Source organism: Ictidomys tridecemlineatus, chromosome 15 (assembly GCF_052094955.1).
Source record: "Ictidomys tridecemlineatus isolate mIctTri1 chromosome 15, mIctTri1.hap1, whole genome shotgun sequence".
Taxonomy (NCBI): Eukaryota; Metazoa; Chordata; class Mammalia; order Rodentia; family Sciuridae; genus Ictidomys; species Ictidomys tridecemlineatus.
This window is the reverse complement of record NC_135491.1, coordinates 19321865-19342293: the sequence shown is the minus strand read 5'-3', so window position 1 is coordinate 19342293 and position 20429 is coordinate 19321865. Positions and strand designations below refer to the sequence as shown.

The following is a 20429-nucleotide window of genomic DNA, read 5'->3' as shown; positions in this document are numbered from 1 at the left end:
CCCACAGTGATCTATTAATAGCAATACATTGCCAAGTAGTTTTCCTGAACATGTGTGTGTTGGGAGGGGTATGTGTATCTACTTCCCATAGGTCCTTTATGTTTATTTTTATTTATTTTTATCATCATGTTACCATGATATGTGTGCCACCCCGCAGATTGTATTTTTCCCTTCATGAATCACTTTACATTCTATCTTTTCCTTATGCTTCCTTTTTATTAAGTATTGTGGTGGTAGGGATTGAACGCAGTGTGTTTTACCACTGAGCTATATCCCAGTCATTTTTATTTTTTATTTTGAGGCAGGGTCTCACTAAGTTGTTAAGGTTAACCTTGAACTTGTGGTTCTCCTGTCTCAGCCTCCACAGCTGCTGGATTCACAGGCATGCGCCATCCCGCCCAGCTTCCTCACACTCCAAGTTCTAACTGGGCACCTCACTTTCCCATGCGTCCCACTCTTCAGGCCTTTGCATGTGTTGTTCCTTCTGTCTGGAGCACTCGTCCTTTCCTGCTTCCCTTGATGACTTTTAGGACCCTTTTTGATCCCTGGAGGGGATCAATCCCTTTTGATCTCTTGTGGCCAGGAGCTGTGATGTACCGTGTACTGCTCTCAAGATCCTCAGCATGTAGCAGGAAGTTCCTATCAGATTGAGAGCTCTGTGAGGGCAGCAAGAGTCAACCAACTAGTCTCACTGTTCAAAGCCTTGCACATAGTAGACATTCAGGAAAGGTCTGGAAGGCTGAATTGTCCCTTAAGAAAACTGGAAGTGTGTTTCCATAAAGCTGCTGCCGGGGGGGGGGGGGAGTCTTGTGAGTCCTCTAGACCATATAAAGCATGTAACCCAGTACGTGGACCTCATGGTGACAAGTCACTCTTCCTGTGCCGCAGATCATCACAGAAGATCAATCATGGCATGCTGCTTTGACCCTGACAGCCAGAAGTTGGCTTCTGTCTCGTTGGATAGGTCCATCAAGATCTGGGATGTCACATCCAAAGCCACACTGCTTACCATCACAAAGTGAGAAGGGTCAGTGGGAGGCAGGCAGCACCCTGCAGCTGGAAGTGGGGCAGGACACCTCCCTTCATGCCTTCCTGGATTCCACACACAAACCAGTGTCCCTATGGAGGCATCTCCATTATGGTCACAGGTGCTCCAAGGAGGCTAGAGAGACAGGGCAGGCCACAAAGAAACCACCGCCTGTGGCCTGTGCGCTGTGCAGGGCCTCAGCAGTATTTATTTCAATGTAAGCCCAACTGAAAAACCTTGTACAGATCCCCCATAAAAATGTGACTTTTTTGCGGGGCATGGTGGTGCATGCCTGTAATCCCAGAGTCTCTAGAGGCTGAGGCAGGAGGATCACCAATTCAAAACTAGCCTCAGCAGTTTAGTAAGGCCCTCAGCAACTTAGCAAGACCCTGTCTCAAAAAAGAAAAAGGACTGGTATTATGGCTCAGTGGTTGAGCACCCCTAAGTTCAATCCCTGGTACCAAAACATATAAATAAATAAAAGGGGCTGCGAATGTGGCTCAGTTGTTGAGTGCCCCTGGGTTCAATCCCTAGTAACCAAAAAAATTAAAAACAGAAAAAGTGACTTTCTTGCATCTCTTGTAGAATGGGAAGATCTGATAATTTAGGGCCTTAAGGGCCTGCTAGATGGGACAAATCCATTGCAGGAGGCCCTGTTACTTCTAAATGGGACAAGTCCTTTGCAGGATCCTGAAGTTAGGATCCCAGAAAATGTATGCACCCGTCACTCTGCCTGGGTCAGCTTCCCACGGAGATCTGATGTAGGTTCCCATCCTGTGTAATCCTGAGCCTCAGCTTTCTCACCTGAAAGGAAGCAGAGGTGAGGTCTGAATTAGATAATGCAGGAAAAGATTTTTGAGCACTCTGTGGGCCTCACCATGGGCCCTCAGCATGTGCTCTGTTACTTAGAGGTCCGCCCAGGGAAAGCTCTCCTCTGCACTGCTCCTTAGAACTGCTCTGTGGTGGCATTGAAGGGGCTGAGGCAGCAGAGGTGACCCAGTTCCAGCTGTGGTCAAGCATCCCAATCTGCTCCATTCTCTTGCCCCAGTGGGCACAGTGGTAGGAAAGGGATATAAATAAAATATCTACTGGTAGTTTTGAAGTACCTTAAATTTATGATCTCTGGAAATGTATTCTTTAGCAAAATAGAGAGGCAAGGGGCCTCAGAGCCACTCATCAGGGCCTTAGAAGGACCCCAGGCATGATCTCCAGCTCTGCCATTGGCATCTTTAAATTCTTAATCATTTCTGAACACAGGACTTTGCATGTTTTTATTTCAAAAATATGTAACTTATTTTTATAAAAATGTGAAACATGAAACAGTATAAAATTAAAAAGGTACAAAAGGATATACAATAGAGTGGAAAATCTCTTACGTCTTACAGCCATTCAGTTTGCCTCCCCAGAAGTCAATGCTTTCCCCTCTTCTTTCTTTCCCAGGTCCCTTCCTCTCATACTATACAATTAGCCCATTTAAAACGAATTCAGTAGTTTTGGGAAATTTCAGTAGTTTTGATAATGACATTATCATTAATTATGGTAAAAGACATCCGACATGAAACTTGACATTTTAACCATTTTTAAGTGCACAGTTCATTGGATTAATTACATTCACAATATTGTGTAACTCTCACCACTGTCTGTTTCCAAAACCATTTCATCACCCCAAACAGAAACTCTGCATCCATTAAGCAATAACTTCCCACTCCCACTCCCCCACCAGCCCATGGTAAACTTTATTCTACTTCCTGCCTCTGTGAATTTGCCTATTCTAGATATTTCTCATAAGGGGAATCATCAGATGTTTGTCCTGGCTTATTTCACTTAAAATAGTGTCTGCAAGATTCATATGTGTTGTAGCATGTATCAGATCTTCATTCCTTTTTATAACTGAATAGTATTTCATCATATGTGTGTATACCATGTTTTGTTTATTCACCTGTCGATGGATACTTGGGTTATTTCTACCTTATAGCTACTGTGAATAAAGTGGCAATGCATGCTGAAATATAAGTACCTATTTGAGTCCCCACTTTCAATTCTTCTGGTTATATATCTGGGAGTGCAAATGCTAGGTCATATGGTAATACTATATTTAGCTTTTTGAGGAAATGGGACTTTGCCTTTTAATTTTGTACTGGGCACTGAAGATTATATAGCTGGTCCTGCTGAGGATTTTGAAAATTTATAATCTCAAATGATTTTGAGCTTGCAAGGAGTAAACATAAGTACTTTATACTTTTTTCTGCTTAAACTGTCAAACATAATTTGGAAAACTCAAGAGGGGAAGAAAGGTCTACTGCGTTTACCCATATCTTCTTACTGTGTTCTCTCTCCCTTCCTGAAGTCCATGCTCCCTTTTTTTAAAATCTCCTTTCTCTGTAGAAAAAGTTTCTTGAGAAATTCTTACAGTGAGTCTGTGAGCAAACTGTTCTCTTTTTTCTTCTTCATCTGAAGATGTCTCGATGTATCTTTCATTCCTGTAGAATATTTTCTTTGGATTAGAAATCTCAGATAATAGTTCTTTCTATTAAAAAACTGTCATGTCACTTTCTTCTGGCCTCCGTGACTTCTGATGAGCGATCCACTACCAGTCATGTTGTTTAAGATGTCATTTCTCTCTTGTTACTTTCAAGATCACTTTCTTTTCTTCGTTTTTTCTTTCTACTTTTTGTGTAGTGAGGGTTGAACCCACGGGAGCTCTTACCACTGAGCCCCAGCCATTTTTATTTTTATTTATTTATTTTTAAAATATTTATTTATTTGTTTAATTGTAGTTGGACACATATCTTTATTTATTTATTTATTTTTAAAGAGAGAATTTAAAAAATATATATTTATTTGCTTATTTTAGTTTTCGGTGGACACAACCTCTTTTTTTCATTTTTTTTTATTAGTTGCACGTGACCATACAATGATCTTGACATATCATACATTTGAATCAAATTGGTATAATTTCTCATTTTTCTGAGTGTACAGGTTGCAGAATCCCATTGGTTACACAGACATGTATATACATACAGCAATACTAGTGTCTATTTTATCCTGCTGCCCTTCCTATCCCCCCTCCCCCTCTCTATCCCCCCTCCCCCTCCCCTCCCATCACTTCTCTCTATCCAATCTAATGTGACACATTCCTTTTTTTTTTACCCTCACATCATCATACATGTATTTTGTATAATGATAAGGGTGTCCTTCCATCTTCCATGAAATTCCCCTTCTCCCTCCCTTTTCCTCCTACCTCTCTTCCCTATCTAGAGGTAATTTTCTTCTCTTGCTCTTCCTTCCTACCCCGTTTTGAGTCACTCCCCCTTATATCAAAGAAGACATTCTGCATTTGTTTTTTTAGGGATTGGCTAACTTCACTTAGCATAATCTGCTCCAATGCCATGATTTTGTTATTTTTTAGTGCTGAGTAATATTCCATTGTGTATAAATGCCACATTTTTTTTTATCCATTCATCTATTGAAGGGCATCTAGGTTGGTTCCACAGTCTAGCTATTGTGAATTGTGCTGCTATGAACATTGATGTAGCTGTGTCCCTGTAGTATGCTCTTTTTAGGTCTTTTGGGTATAGTCTGAGAAGGGGATAGCTGAGTCAAATGGTGGTTCCATTCCCAGCTTTCCAAGGAATCTCCATACTGCTTTCCAAATTGGCTGCATCAATTTGCAGTCCCACCAGCAATGTACAAGTGTACCTTTTCCCCCACATCCTTGCAGCACTTGTTATTGTTTGACTTCATAATGGCTGCCATTCTAACTGGAGTGAGATGGTACCTTAGAGTGGTTTTAATTTGCATTTCTCTGATTGCTAGAGATGGTGAGCATTTTTTCGTGTAATTGTTGATTGATTATATGTCCTCCTCTGAGAAGTGTCTGTTCAGATCCTTGGCCTATTTGTTTATTGGGTTATTTGTTTTTTTGTTCTTTATTTTATTTTTATGTGGTGCTGAGGATTGAACCCAGCACCCTGCGCATGCCAGGCGAGCGCGTTACTGCTTGAGCCACATCCCCAGCCCTTACTTTTTATGTGGTGCTAAGGATTGAACCCAGGGCCTCACATATGCTAGGCTAGTGCTCTACTGCTGAGCCACAACCCCAGCCCTATTTTTATTTTTAAATTTTTAAAAATAATTTTTTTTTTTAGTTGTAGATGGACACAATACCATTATTTTATTTATTTATTTTTATGTGGTGCTGAGGATCGAACCCAGTGCCTTACACATGCCAGGCAAGCACTGTACCACTGAGCTATAGTCCCAGTCCCCATTTTTATTTTTTATTTTGAGACAGGGTCTCACTGAGTTGCTGAGGCTGGCTTTGAACTTGGGATCCTCCTGCCTCAGCCTCTGTAGTTGCTGAGATTATAGGTCACCACACCCTATGCCAGATAATTTGTCTTTAGTTTTCAGATATATCTGAGTATGAATCTCTTTAGATTTATCCTGTTTGGGGTTTATTCAGAATCTTGAATATGTAGATTTATATCTTTTGCCCAATTTGGTAATATTTCAGCCATTATTTTTTCTTTTTCAGCACTGCTTCCCCCAACCTCCTCCTTCAGTTCTTTAATGACACAAAGGTTAGATCTTTTGTTATAGTCCTCTATGTGTCTGAGGCTTTGTTCTTTATTTTCCAGTCTATTTTTTCTGTTTTGTTTGGATTGGATAATTTTGTTGTTTTGGCTTCATGTTCATTAATTCTTTTCTCAATTATGCTGTTAGGCAATCCAGTGAAATTTTTATTTCAGTTACTGTATTTTTCATTTCTAAAATTTCATATTTTTCTTATATTTTTATGTGTGTGTGTGTGTGTGTGTGTGTTTGTGTGTGTGTACGCTGCTGGGGAATCAAACCCAGGGCTTTGCATACACCAGGCAAGCACTGTACCACTGAGCTACATCCCCAATCCTATACCACTGAAGTTTTTCTCTTTGTGTTTTTTTCAAGCCCATGATTATAATAATTGTCCCTCCGAGCACTTTTATGATGGCTGCTTAAAAATCCTGGTCAGATGATTCTACTATCTCTGTCATCTCAGAGAATGGCATTTGTTGATTATATTTCTCACTCCCAGAAGATGAAGGATTTTCATTTGAATTCTGGATGTTTGGGGTATTATGAGACTTGGGGTATTATTGAAACTTTGTTTTTGAGCACATCACCTAACAGGATGGCAATCTTGGCTCCCTATTTAGCTTTTGCTGACATGAGTCAGGTGGGGCTGCAGATTTTCCTGAGTTATTTGGCTGAAGTGGGGCAGTCACTATCGTAAGTTTTCTGTCTTGCTAGTATGTCCCTTCTTGGCCCTTTGGTCAGGGAAAACAGGCTTCATACATTGTTGTTGTTGTTGTTTTCCAGCACCTAGTCCAGGATATGTGACACAAAAAGAAATCCCAAAATACTCATAGCATCCTGTCCTTAGGGCCCAAGATACTTAGCTGGTCTGTCTCTTTTGTGTGTCTTCTATACTCTTCTTCTTCTCCCTGCCCCAACAACTGTCCCCCATTCTTGCTGGAGATTGAACCTAGGGGCATTAGAACACTGCACTACAGAACTATAGTCCCAGCCCTTTTTATTTTTAATTTTTATTTACTTATTATTTGTATGTGGTACTGGGGATGGAGCCCAGGGCTGCTCTACCACTAAGCTACATCCCCAGCCCTTTTTATTTTTTTATTTTGAGACAGGTGCAACTAAATTGCCCAGGTTGACCTCAAATTTGCAATCCTCCTGCTTCAGCCTCCCAAGAAGCTGGGGTTGCAGTTATATGCACCACTGCACCCAGCTTCTGTAGTTTTAGCATCTATTTTATAAATACTATCCAGGGTTATTAGATGTACTTAGCGGGATGAGTAGGAAGAACGGAGAACAGGCTTTTTAGGGAGAACAAGACAAGACTCCTATCTTGTCTGGAACTATAAGTGCAACATTAGTACTTTCCCCAAACTTTCGTACAAGTAAAACAGTCTTTAGTGAGTATTGAAATTTATTTGAAATTAGAATCCATCCTGGAGAATAGGAAGAGATAGTCCTGGTTTACACCCCAGTGAGTGTCAGCATTCTGGAAAGTGCCTGTTTTCTACTTGGTATATGCTAGGATGGGTCTTAGCCTATCAGGCCATGGGTTTTAGAGAGGTTTACCCTGGACACTCCTGGGGAGTTGACATTTCTTCTCCTGTGAACTTGCTCAGTGTGCACATTGCAATGACCTGAAACAGGGCATGAAACAGCCTGAGCTGTAGAAAATAGTTAGTTCAACTCTTTCTTCAGGTGAAATGATTGATTTTTATGATCCTAGCTGCTCAGATACACACTTTTTTAAAAAATATTTTTTTTAGTTGTAGATGGACACACAGTATCTTTATTTATTTTTATGTGGTGTTGAGGATTGAACCCAGTGCCTCACACATGTGAGGCAAGCACTTTACCACTGAGCACAGCCTCAGCCCCAGAGATAAACTCTTTTAAGGTCCAATTGAAAACTGTTTCTAAGAGAAAATGAGAGTCATAGGGAAAATACTTTGAGGACTACAAACTAAACAAAAGGTAATCAAATTCTGACAGGTATTTTTTCTTTTAAGAAAAGAAGACATTTAAAGTTGGCAACAAGGGGCTGGAGATGTGGCTCAAGCATGCATGCAGCCCGGGTTTGATCCTCAGCACCACATACAAACAAAGATGTTGTGTCCGCCGAAGACTAAAAAATAAATATTAAAATTCTCTCTCTCTCTCCCTCTCTCTTTAAAAAATAAATAAATAAATAAATAAAGTTGGCAACAAGCCACGAGTGGTGGTGCACGCCTCTAATCCTAGGAATTTGGGAGGCTGAGGCAGGAGGACTGCAAGTTCAAAGCCAGCCCCAGCAACTTAGGAACATCCTGTCTCAAAAATAAAAAATGTAAAAAGGGCTGGGGATGTGGCTCAGAGGTTAAGTGCTCCTGGGTTCAATAAGCCCTGTTACCTTAAAAAAAAAAAAAAAAAGACAGAGAGAGAGAAAGAAAAAAGAGAATGAATGACTCAAAATTTGATTAAATATACAAAATTAAAATGATTTTGGGCTGGGAATGTGGCTCAACCGGTAGCGCACTTGCCTGGCATGCATGTGGCCCGTGTTCGATCCTCAGCACCACGTACAAACAAAGATGTTGTGTCCGCCAAAAACTAAAAAATAAATATTAAAATTCTCTCTCTCTCTCTCTCTCTCTCTCTCTCTTCCTCTCTCTTTAAAAAAAATTAAAAAATGATTTAATGGCACTGAAGACTGATAAGAGAAAGAAAAAAAGGGGAGAGTAAATAGGAGAGGAGTGGGACAGGGGGAGATGAGGTGGGATGGAGGAGAAGGAGCCAAGGCTGGATACCAGGGAGAAGAAGGAGCGGGAGTAGGTGGGAGAAGACCTCTTTATGAATTCAATCCAATACTGATGACTCTCCAGCTTTTTTTTTTTCTCAAACCATATGAAGCTCTTGAATATTCCAGTGCTTCTCAACTGGGGGCAGTTTTGTTCCTCAGTGGACATTGGCAATGTTTGGACACGCTTTTGGCTGTTATAAAGGGGTGTAACCCCAGGGCTGCAAAGGCCCTGGTATTCTGTTTTCCAATCCCAAAGAAAGAACTTGGAAGACTCAGGGAGAGGGTTTTGACATTTTATTACTCACTCACTCCTGGCAGTGAAAGGCTGTGTTACAAAGGAGGGTCACACCCTGCCTCCACCAGAGGGAATTTATGGGATAGGACGCTGCCCACTGCACAGGTGGGGTTCTTCAGATGTTTTACAAGCACATTCTTTCACTTTACACCAAGGTCACTCTACTTTGATCCACACCTGAAGATAAGAGACAGCTTCCGGGCTCCATCTTCTTCATTGTCACATTCTTTTTTTTTTTTTCTTTTTTTATTTTATTGTTGGTCGTTCAAAACATTACATAGTTCTTAATACATCATATTTCACAGTTTGATTCAAGCGGGTTATGAACTCCCAACTTTACCCCGTATACAGATTGCTGTATCACATCAGTTACCCTTCCATTGATTGACATATTGCCTTTCTAGTGTCTGATGTATTCTGCTGTCAGTCCTATTCTCTACTATCCCCCCTCCCCTTCCCTCCCCTCCCCTTTTCTCTCTCTACCCCTTCTACTGTAAATCATTTCTTCCATTTGTATTATCTTGTCTTACCCCTCCTTTCCTCTTATATATCATTTTGTATAATCCTGAGGATCGCCTTCCATTTCCATGCGATTTCCCTTCTCACTCCCTTTCCCTCCCACCTCTCATCCCTGTTTAATGTAAATCTTCTTCTCAAGCTCCCTACCCTGTCCTTGTTTACTCCCCTTATATCAAAGGGGTCATTTGGTATTTGTTTTTTAAAGATTGACTAGCTTCACTTAGCATAATCTGCTCTAATGCCATCCATTTCCCTCCAAATTCTATGATTTTGTCATTTTTTAATGCAGAGTAATACTCCATTGTGTATAAATGCCACATTTTTTTTTATCCATTCATCTATTGAAGGGCATCTAGGCTGATTCCACAATCTTGCTATCGTGAATTGTGCTGCTATGAACATCGATGTAGCAGTGTCCCTGTAGCATGCTCTTATTAGGTCTTTAGGGAATAGACGGAGAAGGGGAATAGCTGGCTCAAATGGTGGTTCCATTCCCAGCTTTCCAAGAAATCTCCATACTGCTTTCCAAATTGGCTGCACCAATTTGCAGTCCCACCAGCAATGAACAAGAGTGCCCTTTTCCCCGCATCCTCTCCAGCACTTATTGTTGTTTGACTTCCTAATGGCTGCCAATCTTACTGGAGTGAGATGGTATCTTAGGGTAGTTTTGATTTGCATTTCTCTGACTGCTAGCGATGGTGAGCATTTTTTCATGTACTTATTGATTGATTGTATGTCCTCCTCTGAGAAGTGTCTGTTCAGGTCCTTGGCCCATTTATTGATTGGGTTATTTGTTATCTTATTGTCTAATTTTTTGAGTTCTTTGTATATTCTGGTTATTAGGGCTCTATCTGAAGTGTGTGACTTAAAGATTTGTTCCCAGGATGTAGGCTCCCTGTTTATCTCTCTTATTGTTTCTTTTGCTGAGAAAAAACTTTTTAGTTTGAGTAAGTCCCATTTGTTGATTCTAGTTGTTAACTCTTGTGCTATGGGTGTCCTATTGAGGAATTTGGGGCCCGATCCCACAGTATGTAGATCATAACCAACTTTTTCTTCTATCAGATGCCGTGTCTCTGATTTAATATCAAGCTCCTTGATCCATTTTGAGTTAACTTTTGTGCATGGCGAGAGATAGGGATTCAGATTCATTTTGATGCAAATGGATTTCCAGTTTTCCCAGCACCATTTGTTGAAGATGCTATCCTTCCTCCATTGCATGCTTTTAGCCCTTTAAGATAGTTGTAGTTTTGTGGATTGGTTACTGTGTCCTCTATTCTGTACCATTGGTCCACCCGCCTGTTTTGGTACCAGTACCATGCTGTTTTTGTTACTATTGCTCTGTAGTATAGTTTGAAGTCTGGTATCGCTATACCACCTGATTCACACTTCCTGCTTAGCATTGTTTTTGCTATTCTGGGTCTTTTATTATTCATATGAATTTTATGATTCTTTTATCTATTTCTACAAGAAATGCTGTTGGGATTTTGATTGGCATTGCATTGAACTTATAGAGAACTTTTGGTAATATCGCCATTTTGATGATGTTAGTTCTGCCTATCCATGAGCAGGGTATATTTTTCCATCTTCTAAGGTCTTCTTTTATATCTTTCTTTAGGGTTCTGTAATTTTCATTATATAAATCTTTCACCTCTTTTGTTAGGTTAATTCCCAAGTATTTTATTTTTTGGGGGGGTATTGTGAATGGAGTAGTTGTCCTCATTTCCGTTTCAGAGGATTTGTCGCTGATATACAGGAATGCCTTTGATTTATGCGTGTTGATCTTATATCCTGCCACTTTGCTGAATTCATTTATTAGCTCTAATAGCTTCTTTGTAGACCCTTTTGGGTCTGCTAGGTGTAGAATCATATCATCTGCAAATAGTGATAATTTAAGTTCTTCTTTTCCTATTTTTATGCCTTTAATTTCTTTCGTCTGTCTAATTGCTCTGGCCAGTGTTTCGAGGACTATGTTGAACAGAAGTGGTGAGAGAGGGCATCCCTGTCTTGTACCAGATCTTAGAGGGAATGCCTTCAATTTTTCTCCATTCAGAATGATGCTGGCCTGTGGCTTACTGTAGATTGCTTTTACAATGTTGAGGTATGTTCCAGTTATCCCTAATTTTTCTAGAGTTTTGAACATAAAGGGATGCTGTACTTTGTCGAATGCTTTTTCTGCATCTATCGAGATGATCATATGGTTCTTATTTTTAAGTCTATTGATGTGGTGAATAACATTTATTGATTTCCGTATATTGAACCAGTCTTGCATCCCAGGGATGAATCCTACTTGATCATGGTGTATAATTTTTTTGATATGTATTTGAATCCGATTCGCCAGAATTTTATTGAGGATTTTTACGTCAAGGTTCATTAGAGATATTGGTCTGTAGTTTTCTTTCTTTGAAGTGTCTTTGTCTGGTTTCGGAATCAGGGTGATGTTGGCCTCATAGAATGAATTTGGAAGTTCTCCCTCTTTTTCTATTTCCTGAAATAGCTTGAAAAGTATTGGTGTTAGTTCCTCTTTAAAGGTTTGTAAAACTCTGCTGTATACCCATCCGGTCCTGGGCTTTTCTTAGTTGGTAATCTTTTGATGATTTCTTCTATTTCCTCTATTTTTATTGGTCTGTTTAGGTTGTCTATATCCTCCTGACTCAATCTGGGCAGATCATAAGACTTAAGGAATTTATCTATGCCTTCACTATCTTCTATTTTATTGGAGTATAAGGATTCAAAATAATTTCTGATTATCTTCTGTATTTCTGAAGTGTCTGTTGTGATATTGCCTTTTTCATCCCATATGTTAGTAATTTGAGTTCTCTCTCTTCTTCTCTTCGTTAGCATGGCTAAGGGTCTGTCGATTTTATTTATTTTTTCAAAGAACCAACTTTTAGTTTTGTCAATTTTTTCAATTGTTTCTTTTGTTTTAATTTCATTAATTTCAGCTCTGATTTTAATTATTTCTTGCCTTCTACTTCTTTTGCTGTTGTTTTGCTCTTCTTTTTCTAGGATTTTGAGATGAAGTATGAGATCATTTATTTGTTGGTTTTTTCTTTTTTTGAGGAATGAACTCCAAGCAATGAATTTTCCTCTTAGAACTGCTTTCAATGTGTCCCATAGATTCCGATATGTTGTGTCTGTGTTTTCATTTAACTCTAGGAAGTTTTTAATTTCCTCCTTGATGTCTTCTAAAACCCATTGATCATTCAGCAACCTATTGTTCATTCTCCAAGTGATGCTTGACTTTTCCTTCCTTCTTTTATCATTGATTTTCAGTTTTATTCCATTATGATCAGATAAGATGCATGGTATTATCTCTACCCCTTTATATTGTCTAAGAGTTGCCCTGTGACATAATATGTGGTCTATTTTTGAGAAGGTTCCATGTGCTGCTGAGAAAAAAGTGTAACTACTTGATGTTGGGTGGTATAGTCTATATATGTCAATTAAGTCTAGGTTGTTAATTGTGTTATTGAGTTCTATAGTTTCCTTATTTAATTTTTGTTTGGAAGATCTGTCCAGTGGTGAGAGAGGTGTGTTGAAGTCTCCCATGATTATTGTATGGTGGTCTATTAGACTCTTAAACTTGAGAAGAGTTTGCTTGATGAACACAGCTGCACCATTATTTGGGGCATATATATTTATGATTGTTATGTCTTGTTGGTGTATGGTTCCCTTGAGCAGTATGAAGTGTCCTTCTTTATCCCTTTTGATTAACTTTGGCTTGAAATCTATTTTATTAGATATGAGTGTGGACACTCCTGCTTGTTTCCGCAGTCCATGTGAGTGGTATGATTTTTCCCAACCTTTCACCTTCAGTCTATGAATATCTTTTCCTATCAGATGCGTCTCCTGTAGGCAGCATATTGTTGGGTCTTGTTTTGTGATCCATTCTACTAGCCTGTGTCTCTTAATTGGTGAGTTTAAGCCATTAACATTTAGGGTTATTATTGAGATATGGTTTGTTCTTCTAGCCATATTTGTTTATTGATGTTACTAAACCTGATTTGTTATCCTCTTTGACTACTTTCCCCTCTTTACTGTCCTACCTCCCATTGTTGGTTTTCAATGTTATTTTCCATTTCCTCTTCCTGTAATGTTTTGCCAAGGATTTTTTGAAGAGATGGTTTTCTAGCTGCGAATTCTTTTAACTTTTGTTTATCGTGGAAGGTTTTAATTTCATCTTCTATCCTGAAGCTTAATTTCGCCGGATACACGATTCTTGGTTGGAACCCATTTTCTTTCAGTGTTTGAAATATGTTATTCCAGGATCTTCTAGCTTTCAGAGTCTGTGTTGAGAGATCAGCTATTATCCTGATTGGTTTGCCCCTAAATGTAATCTGCTTTCTTTCTTTTGCAGCTTTTAAAATTCTCTCCTTATTCTGTATGTTGGACATCTTCATTATAATGTGTCTAGGTGTGGATCTCTTATGATTTTGCACATTCGGCGTCCTGTAGGCTTCTAGGATTTGGGATTCTGTCTCATTCTTCAAGTCTGGGAAGTTTTCTCGTATTATTTCACTGAATAGACTGTTCATTCCTTTGGTATGGAGCTCTGTTCCTTCCTGTATCCCAATGACTCTTAAATTTGGTCTTTTGATATTGTCCCATAATTCTTGGATGTTCTGCTCATGGTTTCTTAGCAGACTTGTTGAGCTGTCTATGTTCTTTTCCAGTTGAAATACTTTGTCTTCATTGTCTGATGTTCTTTCTTCTAAGTGATCTACTCTGCTGCTAGTATTCTCAATTGAGTTTTTAAGTTGGTTTATTGTTTCCTGCATTTCTAGGATTTCTATTTGTTTGTTTTTTATTACCTCTATCTCCCTGTGAAATTGATCTTTTACTTCCTGGATTTGTTTGTCAATGTGATCTTTCATTATCTGATTTTGCTGTCTCATGTCTTCCTTGAGACTCCAGATCATCTGAAGCATATATATCCTGAACTCTTTATCTGACATTCCATCTGTTGCAGCTATTACCTCTTCTAAAGTTGAGTTGACCTGCATTGCTTGTGGTCCTTTCTTTCCTTGTCTTTTCATACTGCTCGCATTTCTTTCTGCTTGGTGCAACTGTTGTGATTTTGAAATTTACCCCCTATTTATTTATATTTCTTGTATAGTTGGGAAGTCTCCCTTGCAGGGCGGGTAGTGGCTGTGCTCCTCCTCTAATTAGGGTGGTCTGTCTACCACGCTGATCCGTCGCAGGTCTGCCCCCTCTTCGGGCACGGGTGGCGGCTCTGCTCTGCCCCCACTCCAATTGTGGTAACGTAACTACCACGCCCTGGGGTCGTTGGTCCTGATCTGGATGTGGGTGGCGGCTCTGCTGGGTCCCCACTCCAATTGATGTGACGTGTCTACCACGCTGGTAGGCCTCTAGGCCGGTGGGTCACAGTTCTGCACAGCCCCCACTCCCAATGGGGGTACCTGACTACCTCTCCAACGGGTCGCTGAGCCCCCTCCGGACCCAGGCGGCGACCCTACTCCACCCCCACTCCAACCAGTGTGATGCAACTGCCTCAGTGTTACATGTCCACCACGTTGGCAAGCTACCTGGCCTGTCTTGCCAGTGGGCCTCAGATCTGCCTGCCCTGCTTGTTCATATGGCAGCTCTGCACAGCCCCTACTCCAAATGAGGTTACTTGGCTACCATGCCGCGGGGTCGCTGGTCCTATTCTAGGCGTGGGCGGCTACTCTCTTCAGCCCCAGCTGCATTTGGGGTGTCATGATACCACGCTGGCGGGTCACTTGGCCTGCTCTGAGTGCAGGTGGAAGCTCCACTCTGCCCCCACAGCACCCAGCAGGACCCTGGCTAAGAAGCAGTCACCGCCGGTTCCCTAGCCTTGGGCCAAAGCAGCTTAGGTAGCCAGAACCCCGCCTCTCCGATCCCGATACACTCTCCGCTGGGAGCTGGCTCCAGCGAGCGACCCCCACGGGTTCCCCAGCCCCAGGCCAAAACTGTTCTGGAAGTCAGAACCCAGTCGCCCCAAGCTCAGCGCACACTCCACTTGGAGCTGGCTTCCACCGGCAGTCTCCGCAGATTCCTCAGACCTGGGCCAGGTTAGCCCCGGGAACCAGAATCCAGCTGCTCAGTGCCCGGCGCACGCCTTGCCAGGCACGAGCCTCTAGGAGTATTCTCCACAAGATCCCCAGTCCCGATCCTGAGCAAGAAATCTGTCTGCTAGACGCAGGCAAATACCAGCCTGAAATCACCTGTTCCGTAGCTGAATGAGCTGAGATCAGTAGAACATGGGGATGATTACATCATCTCTCCGAAATGGCGGCTGCTGTCCTCCTCTGTGGTCCGACCGGTGTCTGGAACCAAGCTGGACTGCTTCTCTCCTCTGTCTCAAAGCTGGAACTCAGTACTAAGTGCTGCCAATGTACCACTGGCGGGAGCCCCCCGAATCTGTATCGCTGCTCCCCCGCTCCGGCACCTTGCCGCTCCCCAGCGCGCGCCACAGACTCCAGCCGCGGGGCGATCTCCTATCAGGCTATGCGACCCTCCGACCCTCCGTGCGGAGAAATGGAGCTCCCACAGCCGAACCTTGCACGATGGAAATCTGTCCACTAGATTCTGGAGCGCCTCAATTTCACTGGAAATTCCTAACAACATAGCCTTCAGCCGTTTCACATCGTCTTTCTCCGGCTCAGTGACGCGGCGCACTGGGGTGATGCACTCCCTTCGCCGCCATCTTCCCTCCTCCATTGTCACATTCTTTAGAGTCCTTATTTCACTGCTGAACAACAAAATTTTTTTTTGTTGTTTTATTTAGAAAAAGGAAAAAGAAGGTTTATTGCTGTGCTAGCAAAGGAAAAACACTTCGGACTCCTGTCCCAAAGGGGGCGTTTAAAGAGGTGATTCAAAGGGTTCATTCCTTGTGTTCTCTGTTGGGAGTTGTAATTCACTTGTTAATTTGGGAAAAGTCATTTCTGAGACCTTCAGGTACCATCCCCAAAGTCTGCATTACTTCAAGCTGTGGTGGATGTGTACTCAGGGACAGATAACTCTGCCTAGGATGGGGAACAGAGGTAATCCTGTTTCCCCTGAGATTAGGGACAGGTAGAGATTAGGGAAGAGCAGGAAGAGAGGAAGAGCAAGAAACATGTCCATTTTAAAAATAAGCTGAGCAACAAACTTTCTCAGACACTGACTAGTATTTACCCCAACAGGGAACAACTGGCATCTAGTTGGTAGAGAGGCCAGAGATGTTGCTAAACACCCTATAATACATAGGATAGTCCTCTACAACAAAGAATTATCCAGCACAAAATGTTCATATTAGCATAGTTAAATAGCCTTAGAGTAGGGTGACACAGTCTGAGAAGACAGTGATTAAAGGAATGACATCCATTTGCTCAGGAGATGAATGATGGTGTCCCCTCCAATGTCCCCTCCCCCTTTAGGTATGTTTTCAGGTCCTCCCAGAGCAAACATTTGCCTCATCTGTTTCAGGGCCCATGAAAATGCAATCTCCAACTGCTGTTTTACCTTCAGTGGCCATTTCCTGTGTTCCAGCTCCTGGGATAAAAAATTAAAAATATGGAATGTCCATACAGGGGAGTTTCGAAACCGGGGAGCCTGTGTGACTCTAATGCAGGGCCATGAAGGTTGTGTGAGCTCCTGCTGCTTTGCCAGAGACAGTGAGTAATTAACACATAGAGGACTCTGTTCTGTGTGCTGGGCAAAATTCTTCACGTTCCACTCATGTGGACTTTCCTAAATACAGGAAGAGAACTGATTTCCTTTTTTCCATTGTTGAGCTCAGGGTCACTTAACCACTGAGCCATATCTCCAGCCACTCCCCCCACCCCCACCCCTTTTTGAGACAGGGTTTTGCTGAGTTGCTTAGGATCTCACTATGCTGCTGAGGCTGCTCTTGAACTTGAGATCCTCCTGCCTCAGGCTCCTGAGCTGCTGGGATTACAGCCATGCTTCACAGTACCCAACCAGAGAAGTGATTTCTAATGATTCTAGCAGTGATGGTGGAGTTTTCCCCCCCTCCTTATGAGGAAAAAAACATTCATAGGCCCAAGTTAATAAATGCCAGAAATTCAGCCCAAGGTGGCCCAGACAACAGAAGAAGCTTACCAACTCCTGTAATGAAAAGTCAAGAAGGAGGTCTGACTTCAGGCATGGCTGGGTTCGGAGACTCAAACAATACTGTTAGGAATCTAGTACCTCCACTGTCTCTCAACTCTGTTTCCCTCTTGTATTGGTCTTTTCTCTCCAGGAGGCCACGATGACCTCTAGTAGTCCAGGCTAAACTGCTCTGGCCACTGGCAATCCTGGAGGAAGAGAGACCCTCTCTTTCTCTCTTGGTGTCAGCACAAATCCTAAGGAAGACTCCCATTAGCTCAGCTTGGGATACACGCCCATCTCTGAACCAGTCATTTATCAGGAGATGAAAGACTGTGATTGGCCAGATCTGGGGGACTTGTCTATCCCCAGAGCTAGGGGTTATACTCTCCAAACTAAAGACTGAGAGTTGGTGAGGGGTGTTTTCCCATAAGAACCTGGGAAGCTACTGTCAGGTGAGGGGACAAGAACATGAACCAGGACAATGACAAGAAGCTGCCATGGGTGAGGAAAGTACAACTAGGGCTAGAACCAGGGGCCAAATGTGTACTCCTCAATCCTAATAAGAAGTGGGCTTGCTCTGTGTGTCTTTGGGGCTGGCAAGGGGTCCAGCCAGTGTATACACAATCTGGGTCTGGCTTGGGAAATTCTAGGAAGCATCCTGTGTCTAAGTCAGACTCCTAGTAGGAGGTGCCCCACCAGCTCTGTCCTTGGTTTATTAAGTTCAGAATCACATACATTAGATTGTTATTATTTCAGATTCTGTTATTTTCAAATTTACCTAGTCACTAAAGTTTATATGTGACCCTAAAATCAATACCCTTTTGAGGTCACTCAGACATGTGCAGAGCAGTGAGAAATTTGAACATGAACAGTGTGATGTTCTGACTCCTTGGTGCAGCTCTCATAGTACAGTGTCCTTTTATGGCCTATTGAGTGTCATTTTTTTTTGGCCTTTTGGTGTCTTTTGCAAGTAATTTTGATGTTTAAAATGCCTCCCAAGCTCAGTACTAAAGTGTTTCCTCATGTTCCTACCTGCAAGAATGTATCTTATACAGAAAAAGTGTTATATATGCTTCATTAGGCATGAGTTAAAGTTCTGTTGGCTGTGAGTTCAATGTTAATCAGCAAACCATATGTGTGTGTATGTGTGTGTGTGTGTGTGTGTGTGTGTGTTATATGAATACAATAAGGTGTCTTCAAACAGAAAGCTCTTAAATAAAGTTATGCATTGATTGATTGATGAAAATATTGTGAACAGAGGCTTGTAGGATCCCAACCCTGTATTTCCTCTAGGAGCAATGATTCAATATTTGCTAATTCAGTGTTTGTAATAACTTCATAAAATGTAGCTGTAGAGAATAACAAGAGTTTGCTGTAGCCGGGCACAGTGGTGCAAGCCTATAATCCCAGTGGCCCTGGAGGCTGAGGCAGGAGGATTGTGAGTTCAAAGCCAGCCCAACAATGGCCCTGTCTCTAAATATAATACAAAATAGAGCTGGGCATGTGGCTCAGTGGTTGAGTGCCCCTGAGTTCAATCCCTGGTACAAAAAAAAAAAAAAAAAAAGAGTTGACTCTAATTATAATTGGCTGGAGATCATTAAGCCACACCAGGAGGGGGTTTTATTGTCATCAGAGTGAACCATGGTGGTGCCTAACAAATGCATTCTCAGCCTGCTTTGCCTCATCTGAGGAGGACACACTTGGCTAGGGAAGATGATCCCCCACCCAAACTCTCATTTTGTGTTGCAGACTCTTTTCTCATTTCTGGAGGCTTCGACAAGTCTGTGGCTATTTGGGATGTAGGAGAAGGCTACCGGAAGCTATCCTTGAAGGTACAAGTGCCAGCATTAGAGAGAGACTGTGAGCTTCATTCCTTAGTCATTCCATGCTGGGTGCCAGAGACTGGGGCTAAAGCAGTGAGACAGACTTAGGTGCCTCCAAATGGAGCTGACCCATCTGTGGGGAAGAACAGACAAGAAACCACCAAGAGACTCACCAACAGTAATGAATGGAATGGGGAAACCACAACAAGGTGACGTGATAGAAACAGACTCTGGGGTTTAACCACCAGTGGCTTAGCAGGGAGAATGTCCCAGAGGAGATACTTGATCAGAGAATGTGTGGCATGGAGGGTCTGGGTAAATAAGGATATTGAAGAAGGACATTCTAGGCAGATGGAAGAGTAAATATAAACCCAAGAGATTGGAAAGTTTCTAAGAACAATAGAAGTTACTATGCAGAGGGATGAATTCCATAATGAGGCATGCATTGAAAGCTATGGGGTTCCAAAATGAGGAACATTTACTGAATATTTTTGGCTGAAAGTTAGGGGAGGCCCAACTCAAAATGGCTTTGTAATTAGGTATATGTCATCCGACACAGCAAGAATCCAGGATTGGTTCATTCTGTGCCCCTGTTCCAGAGGTCCCATGCCCCGTGGTTTCTGCATAATCCCTGATCTCACAATCTCATAGTCACCTTTGGTTGTGGATGCTTGCACCAATGATTCTTCATCTCTGTGTCCCCAGAAACCCAATGTATACTGTGCCACCTTGAGCAGCACATTTCCAGGCTTCTGGGGCTGGTCTTTCTGAGTCTCTCCTCCTTGGGTTTGGGGAGGCAGAGGGAGTTTACATTTACAACAAATAAATAGCATAAAATTGAATGCTTAAAAATCATTTTGTCCACTATCAGGTTGTTCTAGTCTCTTCTCTCTTGCTATTCCTTAACCCTGTTATACACAACAGTTTAACTTTTCCTGTTCCTTTGCCTCCTACTATGCCCTATTGCCTCAACTTTTACCTCTTTCCATAAAAGAAAGGCCCAAGTGTAATAAAGGTGCTGACACAGAATCCCAGCATCATGAAGCAGTGACATCTATCTCTCCGAGTTCCTTTTTTACCTGGGGAAAACAACCGAACATTTGCTAAAGCTGCAGTGAATCAGATTGTAGTTTCTTACAGCCAAAAGCTCCAACTAGTGTCTCCTAGAACAAAGAATGCAAACAAAAACAGGACTGGATGGGTATCCAACCTTTCATTTCCTTCCATCCTGCTAAACACTATAGAACTACTTTTAAAAAACATATACAGTGCCATGATATACTTACATATCACATGTCTTTATAGTTTGTGTTCCACCTTGAATGTTGATGAAAC

General features: G+C 41.9%; 1 protein-coding gene across 1 annotated transcript in view; it reads left to right on the top strand.

Moving 5' to 3' along the window:
- The window catches only part of Wdr88 (WD repeat domain 88), a 46453-nt gene that overhangs the window by 15266 nt on the left and 10758 nt on the right, over positions 1 to 20429 (top strand). The window contains exons 6-8 of the mRNA XM_078032180.1: positions 889 to 1018; positions 16645 to 16832; positions 19021 to 19103. Coding sequence (XP_077888306.1) covers positions 889 to 1018; positions 16645 to 16832; positions 19021 to 19103 — 401 coding nt within the window. The remainder of the gene's footprint in view (positions 1 to 888; positions 1019 to 16644; positions 16833 to 19020; positions 19104 to 20429) is intronic.